The following is a 17,529-nucleotide window of genomic DNA, read 5'->3' as shown; positions in this document are numbered from 1 at the left end:
TGTGCTTAGCTGTGAGGAGGCCGTGATCCTCACGGGAGAACTGTGGTCTCTTCAAATAGCTGATAGGCGGGGTTTCGGGAATCGGACCCCCATCCATGCCATATTGATGACCTGTCCCGAGGATAGACTCTTAAGGCTGGGTTCACACGAGCGTGTCCGGATTAGTTCCGGATGCGTCCCGGTGTGTTGCGGCAAACCCGCGCGAGTAGGAATGCAATTGCAGTCAGTTTTGACTGCGATTGCGTTCCGATGTTCAGTTTTTATCGCGCGGGTGCAATGTGTTTTGCACGCGCGTGATAAAAAACAGACTGTGGTACCCAGACCCGAACTTCTTCACAGAAGTTCAGGTTTGGGTTCGGTGTTGTGTAGATGTAATTATTTTCCCTTATAACATGGTTATAAGGGAAAATAATAGCATTCTGATGACAGAATGCATAGTAGGTGATCAGTTGAGGGTTAAAAAAAATAAAAAAATTAACTCACCTTCTCTTCTGTCATCAGAATGCTATTATTTTCCCTTATAACCATGTTATAAGGGAAAATAATACAGTGTATAGACAGTCACCTAGCAACCGTGCGTGAAAATCGCACCGCATCCGCACTTGCTTGCGGATGCATGCGATTTTCACGCAACCCCATTCACTTCTATGGGGCCTGCGTTGCGTGAAAAACGCAGAATATAGAGCATGCTGCGATTTTCACGCAACGCATAAGTGATGCGTGAAAATCATCGCTCATCTGAACAGCCCCATTGAAATGAATGGGTCCAGATTCAGTGCGGGTGCAATGCGTTCACCTACCGCATTGCACCCGCGCGGAAATCTCGCCCGTGTGAACGCAGCCTAAGACTCTGAACAGGAAGTAGTATACATGAAGTGACTTCAAAGAATTATATCCAGAAACCCATCCACCCACTTTAATAATAAAAAATAATGCTGTCACATGAAGATTATGTGATAAAAAAAAGTTTGATGGAATAGTTGCTTTAAAGAACAAAGAGGTAAATTTATCAAAACTGGTGTAAAGTAGAACTGGCTTAGTTGCCCATAGCAACCAATCAGATTCCTCCTTTCATTCTTTACAGCTCCTTCGTAAAATGAAAGGATCAATCTGACGGGCTGCTATGGACAACTAAGCCATTTTTCCTTTGCAGCAGTTTTGATAAATCTTCCCAATTATGTCTAAGTTACAGTAAGGTAAACAGTTAACGCTGCTTAACAATGTGATATTCTTAATTTATGCCTGAGTTGTAGTGGCTCCTATGACAGATCAGTATCTTGCTTCGCCATTACTCACATGTGTCATTTAATATCTTTTTTTTTTTTCATACTGAATTAAATTCTCTCTCTGTAGGACGCTTCTTTTATCAGCGGTTGGTTGAGTTCATGTCGAGGTAAAAACAACATATTCCAAGTCCTGTGTGATGTATGTGCACGTTTCATGTGTAATACCTAGAAGTGCGTCTGACAACCCAGTGCAGTCCTATGTGATTATCTCCATGTTGTCGTGTGGTTTACCTGGTAATTAGCCAAGAACTGCTAGACCTTCTCTGTTTTGTTCTTCTACAAACCAACGTCCTAGATCAGGGATCCGCAACCTTCAGCACTCCAGCTGCTGCGAAACTACAACTCCCAGCATGCACACTTACTCAGCTGTTCTTGTAACTCCCATAGGAGTGAAAGGAGGATTCTGGGAGTTGTAGTTTCAGAGCTGCTGGAGGTTGCTGATACCTGTCCTAGAGTATAGGGAATGTCAGGAAGGCTGTTAGGGCTAGCTTTGTTTCCAGCCCTCTGTAGATTGGTCAGGTGTACCAGAAGGAACATTTTAAGGGTACATTCACACGACCGTATAATTTTATCTGCATCCGTTCCGCATTTAGCGGAATAGATGCGGATCCATTCATTCCTTTGGGTGAATAAAATGTGCGGACAACGTTCAGTATGTTGTCCGCATCAGTGTTTCCGCATTTCTAGTCCGCAAAAAATATGAAGCTTGTACTACTATTGTCCGCACAGATCGGTCGGCAACCCCATTCAAGTCAATGGATCCGCAAATTGCGGATGACATATGGCCTCATGCACACAACCGTTGTGTGTTTTGCGGTCTGCTAATTGCGGATCCGCAAAACACAGATGGCGTCCATGTGCGTTCCGCAATTTGCGGAACGGTGCGTACAGCCATTAACCACCTCCAGACCGCTGTACGCAGATTCGCGTTCCGGAGGTGGCAGCCCTGCGCTCAGCGACGCATATACGCGTCATCTCGCGTGAGCCGGGATTTCCTGTGAACGCGCGCACACAGGCGCGCGCGCTCACAGGAACGGAAGGTAAGAGAGTTGATCTCCAGCCTGCCAGCGGCGATCGTTCGCTGGCAGGCTGGAGATGTGTTTTTTTTAACCCCTAACAGGTATATTAGACGCTGTTTTGATAACAGCGTCTAATATACCTGCTACCTGGTCCTCTGGTGGTCCCCTTTGTTTGGATCGACCACCAGAGGACACAGGTAGCTCAGTAAAGTCCCACCAAGCACCACTACACTACACCCCCCCTCCGTCACTTATTAACCCCTTATTCACCCTTGATCACCCCTGATCACCCCATATAGACTCCCTGATCACCCCCCTGTCATTGATTACACCCCTGTCATTGATCAACCCCCTGTAAAGCTCTATTCAGATGTCCGCATGATTTTTACGGATCCACTGATAGATGGATCGGATCCGCAAAACGCATACGGACATCTGAATGAAGCCTTACAGGGGCGTGATCAATGACTGTGGTGATCACCCCATATAGACTCCCTGATCACCCCCCTGTCATTGATTACACCCCTGTCATTGATCAACCCCCTGTAAAGCTCCATTCAGATGTCCGCATGATTTTTACGGATCCACTGATAGATGGATCGGATCCGCAAAACGCATACGGACGTCTGAATGAAGCCTTACAGGGGCGTGATCAATGACTGTGGTGATCACCCCATATAGACTCCCTGATCACCCCCCTGTCATTGATTACACCCCTGTCATTGATCAACCCCCTGTAAAGCTCCATTCAGATGTCCGCATGATTTTTACGGATCCACTGATAGATGGATCGGATCCGCAAAACGCATACGGACGTCTGAATGAAGCCTTACAGGGGCGTGATCAATGACTGTTGTGATCACCCCATATAGACTCCCTGATCACCCCCCTGTCATTGATTACACCCCTGTCATTGATCAACCCCCTGTAAAGCTCCATTCAGATGTCCGCATGATTTTTACGGATCCACTGATAGATGGATCGGATCCGCAAAACGCATACGGACGTCTGAATGAAGCCTTACAGGGGCGTGATCAATGACTGTGGTGATCACCCCATATAGACTCCCTGATCACCCCCCTGTCATTGATTACACCCCTGTCATTGATCAACCCTCTGTAAAGCTCCATTCAGATGTCCGCATGATTTTTACGGATCCACTGATAGATGGATCGGATCCGCAAAACGCATACGGACGTCTGAATGAAGCCTTACAGGGGCGTGATCAATGACTGTGGTGATCACCCCATATAGACTCCCTGATCACCCCCCCTGTCATTGATCACCCCCCCCCTGTCATGCTGCATTCAGATGTCCGTATGATTTTTACGGATCCACGGATACATGGATCGGATCCGCAAAACACATACGGACATCTGAATGGAGCCTTACAGGGGGGTGATCAATGACAGGGGGGTGATCACCCCATATAGACTCCCTGATCACCCCCCTGTCATTGATCACCACCCCTGCCATTGATCACCCCCCCTGTCATTGATCACCCCTCTGTAAGGCTCCATTCAGACATTTTTTTGGCCCAAGTTAGCGGAATTATTATTTTTTTTTCTTACAAAGTCTCATATTCCACTAACTTGTGTCAAAAAATAAAATCTCACATGAACTCACCATACCCCTCACGGAATCCAAATGCGTAAAATTTTTTAGACATTTATATTCCAGACTTTTTCTCACGCTTTAGGGCCCCTAGAATGCCAGGGCAGTATAAATACCCCACATGTGACCCCATTTCGGAAAGAAGACACCCCCAGGTATTCCGTGAGGGGCATATTGAGTCCATGAAAGATTGAAATTTTTGTCCTAAGTTAGCGGAAAGGGAGACTTTGTGAGAAAAAAATAAATAAAATCAATTTCCGCTAACTTGTGCCAAAAAAAAAAAATTTCTATGAACTCGCCATGCCCCTCATTGAATACCTTGGGGTGTCTTCTTTCCAAAATGGGGCCACATGTGGGGTATTTATACTGCCCTGGCATTCTAGGGGTCCTAAAGCGTGAGAAGAAGTCTGGGATCCAAATGTCTAAAAATGCCCTCATAAAAGGAATGTGGGCCCCTTTGCGCATTTAGGCTGCAAAAAAGTGTCACACATGTGGTATCGCCGTACTCAGGAGAAGTTGGGGAATGTGTTTTGGGGTGTCATTTTACATATACCCATGCTGGGTGAGAGAAATATCTTGTCAAAAGACAACTTTTCCCATTTTTTTATACAAAGTTGGCATTTGACCAAGATATTTATCTCACCCAGCATGGGTATATGTAAAATGACACCCCAAAACACATTCCCCAACTTCTCCCGAGTACGGAGATGCCACATGTGTGGCACTTTTTTGCAGCCTAGGTGGGCAAAGGGGCCCACATTCCAAAGAGCACCTTTCGGATTTCACAGGTCATTTACCTACTTACCACACATTAGGGCCCCTGGAAAATGCCAGGGCAGTATAACTACCCCACAAGTGACCCCATTTTGGAAAGAAGACACCCCAAGGTATTCCGTGAGGGACATGGCGAGTTCCTAGAATTTTTTATTTTTTGTCACAAGTTAGTGGAATATGATGATTTTTTTTTTGATTTTTTTTTTTCATACAAAGTCTCATATTCCACTAACTTGTGACAAAAAATAAAAACTTCCATGAACTCGCCATGCCAATCAGCGAATACCTTGGGGTCTCTTCTTTCCAAAATGGGGTCACTTGTGGGGTAGTTATACTGCCCTGGGATTCTAGGGGCCCAAATGTGTGGTAAGGAGTTTGAAATCAAATTCTGTAAAAAATGCCCTGTGAAATCCGAAAGGTGCTCTTTGGAATATGGGCCCCTTTACCCACCTAGGCTGCAAAAAAGTGTCACACATCTGGTATCTCTGTATTCAGTAGAAGTTGAGCAATGTGTTTTGGGGTGTCTTTTTACATATACCCATGCTGGGTGAGATAAATATCTTGGTCAAATGCCAACTTTGTATAAAAAAATGGGAAAAGTTGTCTTTTGCCAAGATATTTCTCTCACCCAGCATGGGTATATGTAAAAAGACACCCCAAAACACATTCCCCAACTTCTACTGAATACGGAGATACCAGATGTGTGACACTTTTTTGCAGCCTAGGTGGGCAAAGGGGCCCATATTCCAAAGAGCACCTTTCGGATTTCACAGGGCATTTTTTACAGAATTTGATTTCAAACTCCTTACCACACATTTGGGCCCCTAGAATGCCAGGGCAGTATAACTACCCCACAAGTGACCCCATTTTGGAAAGAAGAGACCCCAAGGTATTTGCTGATGGGCATAGTGAGTTCATAGAAGTTTTTATTTTTTGTCACAAGTTAGTGGAATATGAGACTTTGTATGAAAAAAAAAAAAAAAAATCATCATTTTCCACTAACTTGTGACAAAAAATAAAAAATTCTAGGAACTCGCCATGCCCCTCACGGAATACCTTGGGGTGTCTTCTTTCCAAAATGGGGTCACTTGTGGGGTAGTTTTACTGCCCTGGCATTTTCCAGGGGCCCTAATGTGTGGTAAGTAGGTAAATGACCTGTGAAATCCGAAAGGTGCTCTTTGGAATATGGGCCCCTTTGCCCACCTAGGCTGCAAAAAAGTGTCACACATCTGGTATCTCCGTACTCAGGAGACGTTGGGGAATGTGTTTTGGGGTGTCATTTTACATATACCCATGCTGGGTGAGAGAAATATCTTGGCAAAAGACAACTTTTCCCATTTTTTTATACAAAGTTGGCATTTGACCAAGATATTTATCTCACCCAGCATGGGTATATGTAAAAAGACACCCCAAAACACATTCCTCAACTTCTCCTGAATACAGAGATACCAGATGTGTGACACTTTTTTGCAGCCTAGGTGGGCAAAGGGGCCCATATTCCAAAGAGCACCTTTCGGATTTCACAGGGCATTTTTTACAGAATTTGATTTCAAACTCCTTACCACACATTTGGGCCCCTAGAATGCCAGGGCAGTATAACTACCCCACAAGTGACCCCATTTTGGAAAGAAGAGACCCCAAGGTATTTCGTGATGGGCATAGTGAGTTCATAGAACTTTATATTTTTTGTCACAAGTTAGTGGAATATGAGACTTTGTAAGAAAAAAAAAAAAAAAATCATCATTTTCCGCTAACTTGTGACAAAAAATAAAAAGTTCTATGAACTCACTATGCCCATCAGCGAATACCTTAGGGTGTGTACTTTCCGAAATGGGGTCATTTGTGGGGTGTTTGTACTGTCTGGGCATTGTAGAACCTCAGGAAACATGACAGGTGCTCAGAAAGTCAGAGCTGCTTCAAAAAGCGGAAATTCACATTTTTGTACCATAGTTTGTAAACGCTATAACTTTTACCCAAACCATTTTTTTTTTTTACCCAAACATTTTTTTTTTATCAAAGACATGTAGAACAATAAATTTAGAGCAAAATTTATATATGGATCTCGTTTTTTTTGCAAAATTTTACAACTGAAAGTGAAAAATGTCATTTTTTTGCAAAAAAATCGTTAAATTTCGATTAATAACAAAAAAAGTAAAAATGTCAGCAGCAATGAAATACCACCAAATGAAAGCTCTATTAGTGAGAAGAAAAGGAGGTAAAATTCATTTGGGTGGTAAGTTGCATGACCGAGCAATAAACGGTGAAAGTAGTGTAGGTCAGAAGTGTAAAAAGTGGCCTGGTCTTTCAGGGTGTTTAAGCACTGGGGGCTGAGGTGGTTAATAACGGACAAGAATAGGACAGGTTATTATTTTTTTTAATGGACCAAGGAATGGAGCAACAGATGCGGAAAGCACACGGAGTGCTGTCCGCATCTTTTGCGGCCCCATTAAAGTCAGTGTCCGCATCCAAGCTGCAAATACTGCAGCTCGAATGGGGGCCGAAACAACGGTCGTGTGCATGAGGCCTAAGGCATCCGTTTTTTGCGGATCAATTAACCGTATTATTGAAGGCCTTAATTCTTTTATTTTTTCTTCCATTTTTTTCGGACCGTAAAAAATGGAAGACATACGGAACACAAAGAAAGTCATTCGTCCGCAAAATGCAGAGACACGGACCGCAAAACGGAAAGGGTTACACACGGTCGTATGAATGTACCCTAACACTTCGCATTAGGTGGATATGATAGGTTGTCACTGAACCTCTCATGCATACTATTCATTGCTTTTGATTACAGTGTGGAGTATGTAAGGTTGTTGGATGAGATTGTGTGGGGATTAAAGGGCTTCTGTCACTCCACTAAACTCATTTATTAATTTTTTGTCTCCTTAAAATCTTTATGCTGCGATTTCTCAATATATAGGGCTATTACTCAGTTTGGTTCAGTAGTTATATAAAAAAACTGACTTTTATAATATGCAAATTACCTCTCTAGCAGCAGGTAGGCGGCTACTTGCTGGTAGCAGCCGCATCCTCCATTCATAATGACGCCCCCTCCTCATGTTGATTGACAGGACCAGCCAATGCGCTCGTCCTCTGACTGGCCCTGTCTGCGTTTTAAATCTCGCGCCGGTCTTCAGTTGGTGCAGGCGCACTGAGTGGAGGACGCTCGCTCGGCCGCTCCATCCTCAGTGCGCCTGCGCCGATGACGTCACATGTACACCCGGCGCAGGCGCACTGAGGATGGAGCGGCCGAGCGAGCGTCCTCCACTCAGTGCGCCTGCGCCAACTGAAGACCGGCGCGAGATTTAAAACGCAGACAGGGCCAGTCAGAGGACGAGCGCGTTCACTGGCCCTGTCAATCAACATGAGGAGGGGGCGTCATTATGAAAGGAGGATGCGGCTGCTACCAGCAAGTAGCCGCCTACCTGCTGCTAGAGAGGTAATTTGCATATTATAAAAGTCAGTTTTTTTATATAACTACTGAACCAAACTGAGTAATAGCCCTATATATTGAGAAATCGCAGCATAAGGATTTTAAGGAGACAAAAAAAAATATATGAGTTTAGTGGAGTGACAGAAGCCCTTTAACACTGCTAAAGGGGCCACTTCCAAGTTATATAGAGCATTGGCACGGTGGGAGGGTCATCTAGTCTGCCCTTTCCTCAAAGAAAAATGGGCCAAAGAGATTTTTGCTCTCGGAGCAGGAATGGTCGAAGTTATGCAAGTTACCGATCAAATGTCCACCGTAGAGTGATTCGGTTAAAGTTTACACATAGGCTAGATTTAACCCTGAAAAGATTGAAGGTAATGAAATTGAGGGATACAGATAAATGTCCTAAGTGTAATCAGGAGGGAGCAGGCTGGATCCACCTTTGCTGGCGTTGCTCCAAGCTTGTGAGATACTGGCAAGCGATATTAGGTTATATACAGGTTAAAAGGGGTTGTCTCACTTCAGGAATTGTTATTTATTATGTAGAGAAAGTTAATACAAGACATTTACTAATGTATTGGGATTGTCCATATTGCCTCCTTCGCTGGCTGGATTCGTTTTTCACATTACATTATTATACTGCTTGTTTCCATGGTTACGACCATCCTGCAATCCAGCAGTGGTGGCCGTGCTTGCACACTATAGGAAAAAGCACCAGTCTATGTGCGCTTCCACAGTCCCGGCCACCAGAGAAGCCGGTGCTTTTTTTTCTATAGATCGCAAGCCCGGCCTTCGCTGCTGGATTACAGGGTGGTCATAACCATGGAATTGAGGCCAGCAAAGGAGGCAATATGGACAACCACAATACATCAGTAACTATGTGGCAGAATACAGTAATTCATTATATGGTGATGGAAGGCAGAACCTATACATCGGAAAATAAGTATGCGGTCTGGTTTGATATATGGTCATGGTGGATAAATAATAGAGGAATTTTCTTTGTTAATATAGAGTTAAGTTGGAATTGATGGTGATATTCCGTTCCCTGGGGGGGGGGGTTAGTAGAGGGCTATAGGGGTGATTGATGGTAAAACTCCGTTCCCTGGGGGGGGGGGGGGGGGTTAGTAGAGGGCTATAGGGGTGATTGATGGTAAAACTCCGTTCCCTGGGGGGGGGGGTTAGTAGAGGGCTATAGGGGTGATTGATGGTAAAACTCCGTTCCCTGTGGGGGGTGGGGGGGGGTTGGTAGAGGGTTATAGGGGTGGGTTTACTTTTTAGATTGGTATATTTATATATGTTGTAATTGCTTCCCCGTACCAAGCCCCCCCCCCCCCACCCCGGAAATAATAAAAATAAATTTAAAAAGTAGGGTTCAGGCACATCATTTATGAATTTGTAAAGTAATTCTTGAACTTCCAGCTTCATTTCAATTCCTTTTTGTTGCAGTGGTCCCATGCGTGCCTACATACTAGCTCATGAAGATGCAATCAAACTGTGGAGGGACATTATGGGTCCAACAAAAGTGTTCAGGGCCCGTATTACAGCACCAGAAACTATCCGTGGACATTTGGGATTGACCGACACACGCAACACAACACATGGTTCAGGTAAGACCCATCCACCCAGCTTTCATTACAAATAACACAAAAAAACAATATAAATGTGTGTGAGGTTTGCTGAGAGACAACATATGTCTCTCACCACTTCATTTGACCTGGATAATCCAAATAGGCACAGACGATGCGGGGTTCCACAGATATACAATGAATGGAGGAGTCCGGCAGCAAAAAGGAGTTCTAAATGAGACTAGCTGTATTGAATCCAGCTTAAAATAGGACCATACACAAATCCTGTACAGCTCTGATACAATAATCAGCTTATAGCTATAAGATTGTACCTTTGTTGGTATGAATCGCTCTGCACTGTTAACCCCTTAAGGACCTGCGCCGTACATGTATGGCACAGCTGGACGGGACTTAAGGACCAGCGCCGTACATGTACGGCGCAAGGTCCGCTGGGTACAGGGGGGGAATCGGGGCACCATGGCTGCTCTTACCGGCAGGCATCAATGCCGGGTAAGGGCAGCATGGTGTCTTTACACCCCCCACCCCTGCAGCTCCAAGCGCTGCGATTGGCCGGTCAATGAAGACTGGCACATCGCAGCGCCGGAAGCAGAAGGAAGCTGCGGGGCGGTGGCGGTCATGGGGAGGTGACTGGTGCTGAACTAGTCAGCAGCATTCTCCTCCGAGGTCAGGCAGGGGACTCCAGTGTTTGGCATTCTGCCAGCCCTGCGATTGGCTGGAACAACACTCCAGCCAATGGCAGCGCTATAGCAGCACAAGGAATGTCTGAACCTGTCTGCAGGCAGCCATTCTAGCTGGTGACTTGGTGCAGAGAGGTTCTGTGCTGCTTGTTGGCTTGCTGGGACTTGTGGTGCACCACCACTGCTTACTGGTACCTGTGAAAAGAACAACATCTGGAACATCTGCTGCAGTGATTTTTTTAATTTATTTTTTGCAGCAGAAGTTCTAGATCCTTAATCCACCGCCTTTTCCCAAGCCCTAATCCCTGTCCCTATCCTCCCGTCCAATTTTGCCTACGGCAAACAAATTGTGGCTCTTTTTGTCACTTCTATCTGGCTTTTTTTTTTCCTGCTCTGCACCACTTTTTCTGTGTGCGAGCTGTGAACGCCAAGCGCTGATCAGTCCGTAATCCACTGTTCAGCACCTGGGCTCATTTTTTTTTTTTTGTGCAAATATTTTATTTTTATTTTTTTAGAAGTAATAGTTAGAATCTTACATATAAGTTGATTTTTAGATAGTGTTCTCTTTTTGTATCTGCCGTTAATTTGAATTTAGTTTTTACTGCAGTGTACCAAACGTCAGCTTGCGTGCGTTCTGCAGCCCAGAGCACCACTAAGTACAGTACTATTTTATTTTATTTTTTTACTGGTCGCTTTTGTGCTCGGTTTTATTTTTTTATATATATATATATATATAAATAAAATTCAATTTTAGTTACCCCCTTGCACATGACCGTATGCCCTCTGAGACATACGGTCCGTGAGCGGGTCATATATCCCAGAGCGGCATTGATCGTGCACACGGGAGCACACAGCATCATAGATTACAATGATTCTGTGCATCCGGGCCACCCGTGGGACTATTGTCCTGCCCCCATATGATTTTTCAAAGCCAGGCCGGGGAGGGTCCCAGTACTTCAGGAAGTCATGGTGTCCGTGTTGTACCAGGGCAACATTTTCCAGGTCAAGTCCCCCAGACAGCAAGGAAGGGAAGGACCCAAAAAAAGATGCAGGGTGTGTTCTAAAAGGGGGATAAGGAAAGACACCATTTACCACTGGAAACCTTCCCTGAAAAACCTGGCCTGTGCATGCAGGAGTGCTTTAAAATCTACCATGCATGGAGCATTAATTAAAGGGGTGGTCCGGGTTCAGAGCTGAACCCGGACATACCCTTTTTTTCACCCAGACAGCCCCCCTGAGGCTAGATCGAGCAGAGCACGGGCTTTCTCGCCCAGTTTCCTTGGGGGACACAGAAGACCTTGGGTATAGCTCATCTCCATAGGAGGCGTGACACTAAGTGAAGACTGTTAAGCCCCTCCTCCACAGCTATACCCTCAGCCTGGAGAGAGAGACTGCCAGTTTTTGCTTAGTGTCCAAGGAGGCAAGACACTCCCTGCTCTGCAGGGCTGGTTTCTCCTTGTTTCAATTTTAGTTTTTTACTTTTTTCTTTTTGTTCCAGATCATCAGGGATAACAGAGTCGCACTAGACCTCTCTGTTCTCCCGGGGTTGAGCTGCGCCAGTGCCGGTGACCCGCACTGCTGCCTCCCCCACAGAAGGCAAGGTGGATCAGGGCAGCCCAGCTCCCCTACATCCCGCCAGCGCAAGGGTCGCCCGCACGCCAAGTCCCTCTTCCAGCGTCCTGCCACTACGGTGCCAGTAGCTGAAGGGGCGACCCTGCTGGAATGGACCGAGGGTGAAGACGGCTGTGGTAAGAGAGAGGCTTCTCCAGCCCTACGTCCCCCACTCCCCCACCCTGGTCTCCTGCGTGCCTGACCCCCATACTGGGCCTCTAGTCCTTTGCTGGATCTATGCTGGCCCCTGGGGTGCCGCAGAGCGGCAATCTCCTTCTCCCTCCCCTTCCCCCTGCCTGGCTCCCATAGACATGCAGCCAGTGGCTGTCTCCACAGCCAGCTACAGAAGCGGCAACATAGTTTATTTCTCTATCAGCACAGGCACCCGGTCTCTGGGTCCCCCCCCCCCATCTCCTACCGGAGTGTTGCTCAAGGCCTGAGGCTCCTGACGGCTGTAGAGTAAGGCCTCGCCTCCGGCCGACATTGGTATTCCGGTGCGGCCGGGCGCCGCAAAAATTTTAGCTCAGGCTCCGCGGCCTGCTAGGTCGCCATTCCGGGTCCCTGACTCTTCCGGCCGGCGGGGTGGGCTCCCGCGGCCGGCAAGCCGCCATTCGAGCCCCTGACTCTTCCGGCCGGCGGGGTGGGCTCCCGCGGCCGGCAAGCCGCCATTCGAGCACCTGACTCTTCCGGCCGGCGGGGTGGGCTCCCGCGGCCGGCTTTGGGCTTGACTTCTATGCCCAGCAGGCCCCGGCCGACCGTTGGTGCCGGTCGGTGGGGCTCCGCAAATTTTGGCCCAGGCTTCGCGGCCTGCTGGGCCGCAATTCCGACCGGCCCGCGGGGTGGGCACCCGCGGCCGGTTTTGATGCGTCACTCCCCTCAGGTCCTGGTGGTACATACCGGGCGCCGCAAATTTAGACCCCGGCTTCACGGCCTACTAGGCCGCAAAATTCCGGCCTCTGGTGGAGGGGGCGGGAACTTCTCCAGGCGCGAATTCTTCCCGCCGGGAGGTTCCTCCGCCCCCAGGGGATCGCAGCGCCGCCCTCCAGGCCGGATCCATGTTAACCCTTTGGGTACAGGCCGGCTCCCAATGGGCCTGTATGGCTGGCCCCCCTTTTCCTGACTATCTGTGCCCCTATAGGTGGCCCCCCTTTAGCCTCAGAGAAGCTGTGTTTTTAATAAAATAAATAAAAAAAAAGAAATAATAATAATAGATTTCTATTGGACTGCGCAGGACGCTGCAGCCTCATCAGTAGTGCTGCATGTCTGCATGCCCTCTTTCCACAGGTGGCATTGTGTTGCGCTCCCAACCTGCGTCGGTGCTAGGGCATTTCCCCTTTTAGGCGGTTTTCCTGCCCTCTTCTAGGATACGGCGCTGGCCAAGTGCATGCGGCCCTTCCGTAGGCAGCATTCATCATCTCTCCAGTTATGGTGCCTGCCATGTGCATCCCCCCCCTCCTAGGCGGGATACTGCACTCTCCCTGGCTGCCGGCTGGCCATGTGCATGACCACCTTTTAGGCGGAATACTGCACCTTCACCGGATACAGTGCTGGCCATGTGCATGACCCCCTTCCATAGGCGGAATGCTGCACTCTCTATGGATTTGCTGCCGGCCATGTGCGTGACCCCCTTCTCTAGGCGGAACGCTGCACTCTCACTGGATTCACTGCCGGCCATGTGCGTGACCCCCTTCCATGCGCGGAACGCAGCGTTCTCACTGGATTCGCTGTCGGCCATGTGCGTGACCCCCTTCTCTAGGCGGAACGCTGCACTCTCACTGGTTTCACTGCCGGCCATGTGCGTGACCCCCTTCCATGGGCGGAGCGCAGCGCTCTCACTGGATTCACTGTCGGCCATGTGCGTGACCCCCTTCTTAGGCGGAACGCTACACTCTCACTGGATCTGTTGCCGATCATGTGCATGACCCCCCTTTTTAGGCGGAATACTGCACTCTCACCGGATACGGTACTGGCTATGTGCACGACCCCCTTCCTTAGGCGGAACGCTGCACTCTCTCTGATGTGCTATGATGTACTTATGTACTATGTTGCTATGCTGCACTCTCACTTTTCGCTGCCGGCCATAGGCATGACTCAGGCAGCATACATACATCCCTCCGTCTGTGGTTGTTTTCTCGCAGGTACGTTGCTGGCCATGTGCATACATGGCGGGGTGCTTGCACTCTCGCTGGATCCGCTGTCGGCCATATGCATGACCCCTCTTCCGTGGGCGGTGTACGCACTCTCGCTGGATTCGCTGCCTGCCATGGGCATGCCTTCCTTCCTCAGGTGACATACACACATTCTCACTGACTGTGTTTGTCTCTCACCAGTACGATGCTGGCCATGTGTATGACTCCCATACATGGCGGGTGCACGCACTCTCCCTGGATGAGATGCTGGCCATGTGCATTACCCCCCTTTTTTTCTGGGCGGCATGCTACACTCTCACCGGATACCTTGCCGGCCATGAGCATTGCCCTCTAACATGGGTGGAACGCTTGCACTCCCATTGGATACGGTGCTGGCCTTGTGCGTGGCCACCCCTCATTCCATGGGCAGAATTTGGCACGCTCATGAGATTCACAACTGTCCTTGTATGGCTGTGCTGGACTTGTACATGTCCCCCTTCATTGGCAGAGTAGTTGCACTCTCGCTGAGTTCAGTGTTGGGTGTATTATTGCACACTCACTTAATGCTAGGATAACCCTGTGCATGTTCCCCTTTCACTAGGTGGACCTCCTGCGTTCCTGCTGGATTATAGGGTATGTCCTGCTTCTCCGAAGTAGGTACGGCTTTAGGCATCACTCCCTTTTGGGACCGGCCTTTGCACTCTTGCCGACTGCAGTTTGCCAGATACAATTTCCCCCCTTTCGGGGCGGACTGCTTGCTTTCCATCGCATGCTATACTAGGCTTGTGCATAACTCCCTTTCAGGTTGCACTTTGCAATTCCGTACATGCTGTGGCACTCTGTAGCGAGCCCCCTTTTTCGCTGAATTAACCTTTTTGCAGTGAGCGGACGTTCTTGTGCGTTGTTTGGGCCGTGTATGCCTTCTCCTCCTGTAGGTGGGTTGGCCTTCTCACTGCTTACGGGCTGCTCGTACGTATGCCTCATCACTTCCTGTGGCATACTTTTTGTTTTCTTGGGATACGATGCTTGCCGCAAACCTTGCACTCGTCTCTAAGGAGTTCATTCTGTCCACCTGACCCGGACGGGCTCTACTTGCTCTCTGCTGCACGGAGCTGGGTGGTACTCATTCATTTAGTTGGCCCTTCATCCCAGGGAGTGTTCATGGGTCCTAGATGCGTGCCCATTCGTCCTTCCGCGGTATTGCTTCCCTGCGCTAGTGGTCACATGGTCGAGAGTGCGGTTGTCTGGAGCGCCCCTCGAATTCTTCGTTGGCTCTGGCAGGACTGCGGTTCCCTTGCCTGCTGCAATTTCCTCCTCTTCAGATGTAGTGTGGTATGAGTCCTTCCTCTTGGCGCCTCTACACTTCAGTCTGATCTGCTACCAGGTGCGGGCCGCTTTCTCGGGAAGGTCACCCAAATTCTCTTGGGTGCTCGATTACCCAGGTCCGGAGGACCTCCGCCTTGGGTTCTTCAGGGTATTCGCCTTCTGCGAGGCGGTGAACCGGGCATCTCACAGTGTAGCAGGGTTCTGCTTTTGAGCTGTCCTATGGCTTCCCTGTTGCCACTCCTCCGTTCGGTTGGAGGGTGTTATGCCGGCCTCTGTCTCGACTACCTTATCTCGCCGGCTCTGTTTGGCTCCCGGTACAGATCACTCCGATGTGGCTTCTGTCCCGCCAGACTTCAGAGGTTGTTCCTTCACTGTCCTCCCCTCTGGGGAGAGCATGGTTGTTCATGTGGATAGTTCCGGTGTTCCTTTTGGCCTCGTACTGTCTCCCTTGTTCACACTGGCTGTATTAGCTGTTCCTATTTACCGAGTCTACCGCGTTCTGTCCTCCCGCTGAGTGCAGATTGCGTGGTCCATTCTAAGACAATGGTCCTGCTGTAGACTTAACTTCTCGGTAACTTGGGGGGGGACTACCTTTCGGTCCAGATTGTCCTTTGATCTCCTACACCGGGACTGTAGAACATGGCTACATCCACATGAACTTTAGCCTGTCTTGTCCTGGCATCTGGCGGATGCTGGGCGGACCCTTTGGTTCCTTTCCGTCTGTCCTTCTGCTCCCCCACTCGGGTGGATACGGGACAACGTTGCTCGGGGGCCGACGGGACCAGTTTTGTCGACTTCTGCCCGTGTTACTGGTCTGCGCCTGATCACATTTGGTTTTTCGCCCGCTTGCCAGGCGGCTCCAGCGGGTTCGCTACTGTCCGCTCCTGGCTGTATTTCGTCCAGGATCTGTCGTAAGACTTATGATTTTTTTTATCTGGGGTTCTGTGGGAAGCGGTGCATTCCCCACTCTGACTTTTTCTCTCCCCATGGTTCTGTCTTTTTTTCCAGTCCGGCCTGGACCTGGGACTGGGATTCCTTTACTTGAGGTATCAAGTGTCAGCGCTGTTCTTCCTCTTCCAGCGTTCCCCGGCCCTCTGGGCCTGTCAAGACCTTCTTACTCGAAATGGCTCTTTGGTTCCTCTGTACTGTCCTTCGGTACCGCCCTGGGAACTACATACTGAGTTCTCGGCGCTCCAATCTTGTCCTTGGAGCCGTTACAGAAGTTCTCTCTACCCCGCCTGTCCTGTACGGTTGTGTTTCCGTATCAGTCGTGTCTCTGACGGGTGCCTGAATGGCCCCTTTTTGTTCTGAGCCTTCTGTCTTTTCCCAGGACAGGGCTGTTCTACATCCCGTTCCTTCCTTCTGAAGGTGGTGTTTGCCTTTCGCTTCAGCACTTCACCGATTTGGACGTTGTTTGGGCCTTGCAGTTTTTACTTGGAGATCTCCGACTCTTGTCGACGTTCGGTCTCTTGGGTTTCCTGGAGGTCCGCGCTTAGAGTTGACGGACTCCAGGGTGGTTTTTCTCCGCTTTATCAGATTGGCTATTGCTGAGGTTACCGCACCGAGGGCAGGATTCTGTCTTTTGCTGTCACCGTTCATTTCACCAGAGCGGTCGGTGCCTCATGGCCCGGAGGCATTGGGCTTCGGCCATGCATTTGAGCAAGGCGGCCACAGGTCTTCCTTGCACGCTTTACAGAGTTCTACAGGGTGCATACTCTGGCTTCGGCGTATGCTGCCTTGGTCCGCCTGGGTCTGCAGGCGGCGGTTCCTTGATGCCTTCGGGTGCTTCGCCTTGGAGCTGTGGTCCCTCCCCTTTTGGACTGCTTTTGAACGTCCCAAGGTCTTCTGTGTCCCCCAAGGAAACTGGGCGAGAAAACGAGATTTTTGTATAACTTACCAGTAAAATCTCTTTCTCGCTCTTTCCTTGGGGGACACAGCACCCACCCATTCGTTGTTTTTCTCTACACGGTTTCCGAGTTTGTGTTACCCGTTGGGTAGTTGGCTTGTTGGTTCCTTGTTGGACTTTGCCTTTTCTCACTGCTTGGACACGCAACTGGCAGTCTCTCTCTCCAGGCTG

At 48.9% G+C, this 17,529-nt stretch overlaps 1 protein-coding gene across 1 annotated transcript in view; it reads left to right on the top strand.

The window, feature by feature from the left end:
• NME6 (NME/NM23 nucleoside diphosphate kinase 6) overlaps positions 1-17,529 on the top strand; it is a 46,461-nt gene that overhangs the window by 24,115 nt on the left and 4,817 nt on the right. Inside the window, exons 4-5 of the mRNA XM_040413562.1 lie at positions 1,354-1,393; positions 9,570-9,730. Coding sequence (XP_040269496.1) covers positions 1,354-1,393; positions 9,570-9,730 — 201 coding nt within the window. The remainder of the gene's footprint in view (positions 1-1,353; positions 1,394-9,569; positions 9,731-17,529) is intronic.

This window comes from Bufo bufo, chromosome 1, assembly GCF_905171765.1.
Source record: "Bufo bufo chromosome 1, aBufBuf1.1, whole genome shotgun sequence".
Classification (NCBI taxonomy): Eukaryota; Metazoa; Chordata; class Amphibia; order Anura; family Bufonidae; genus Bufo; species Bufo bufo.
The sequence above is the reverse complement of the archived record's forward strand: the minus strand, read 5'-3'. Positions and strand labels throughout refer to the sequence as shown.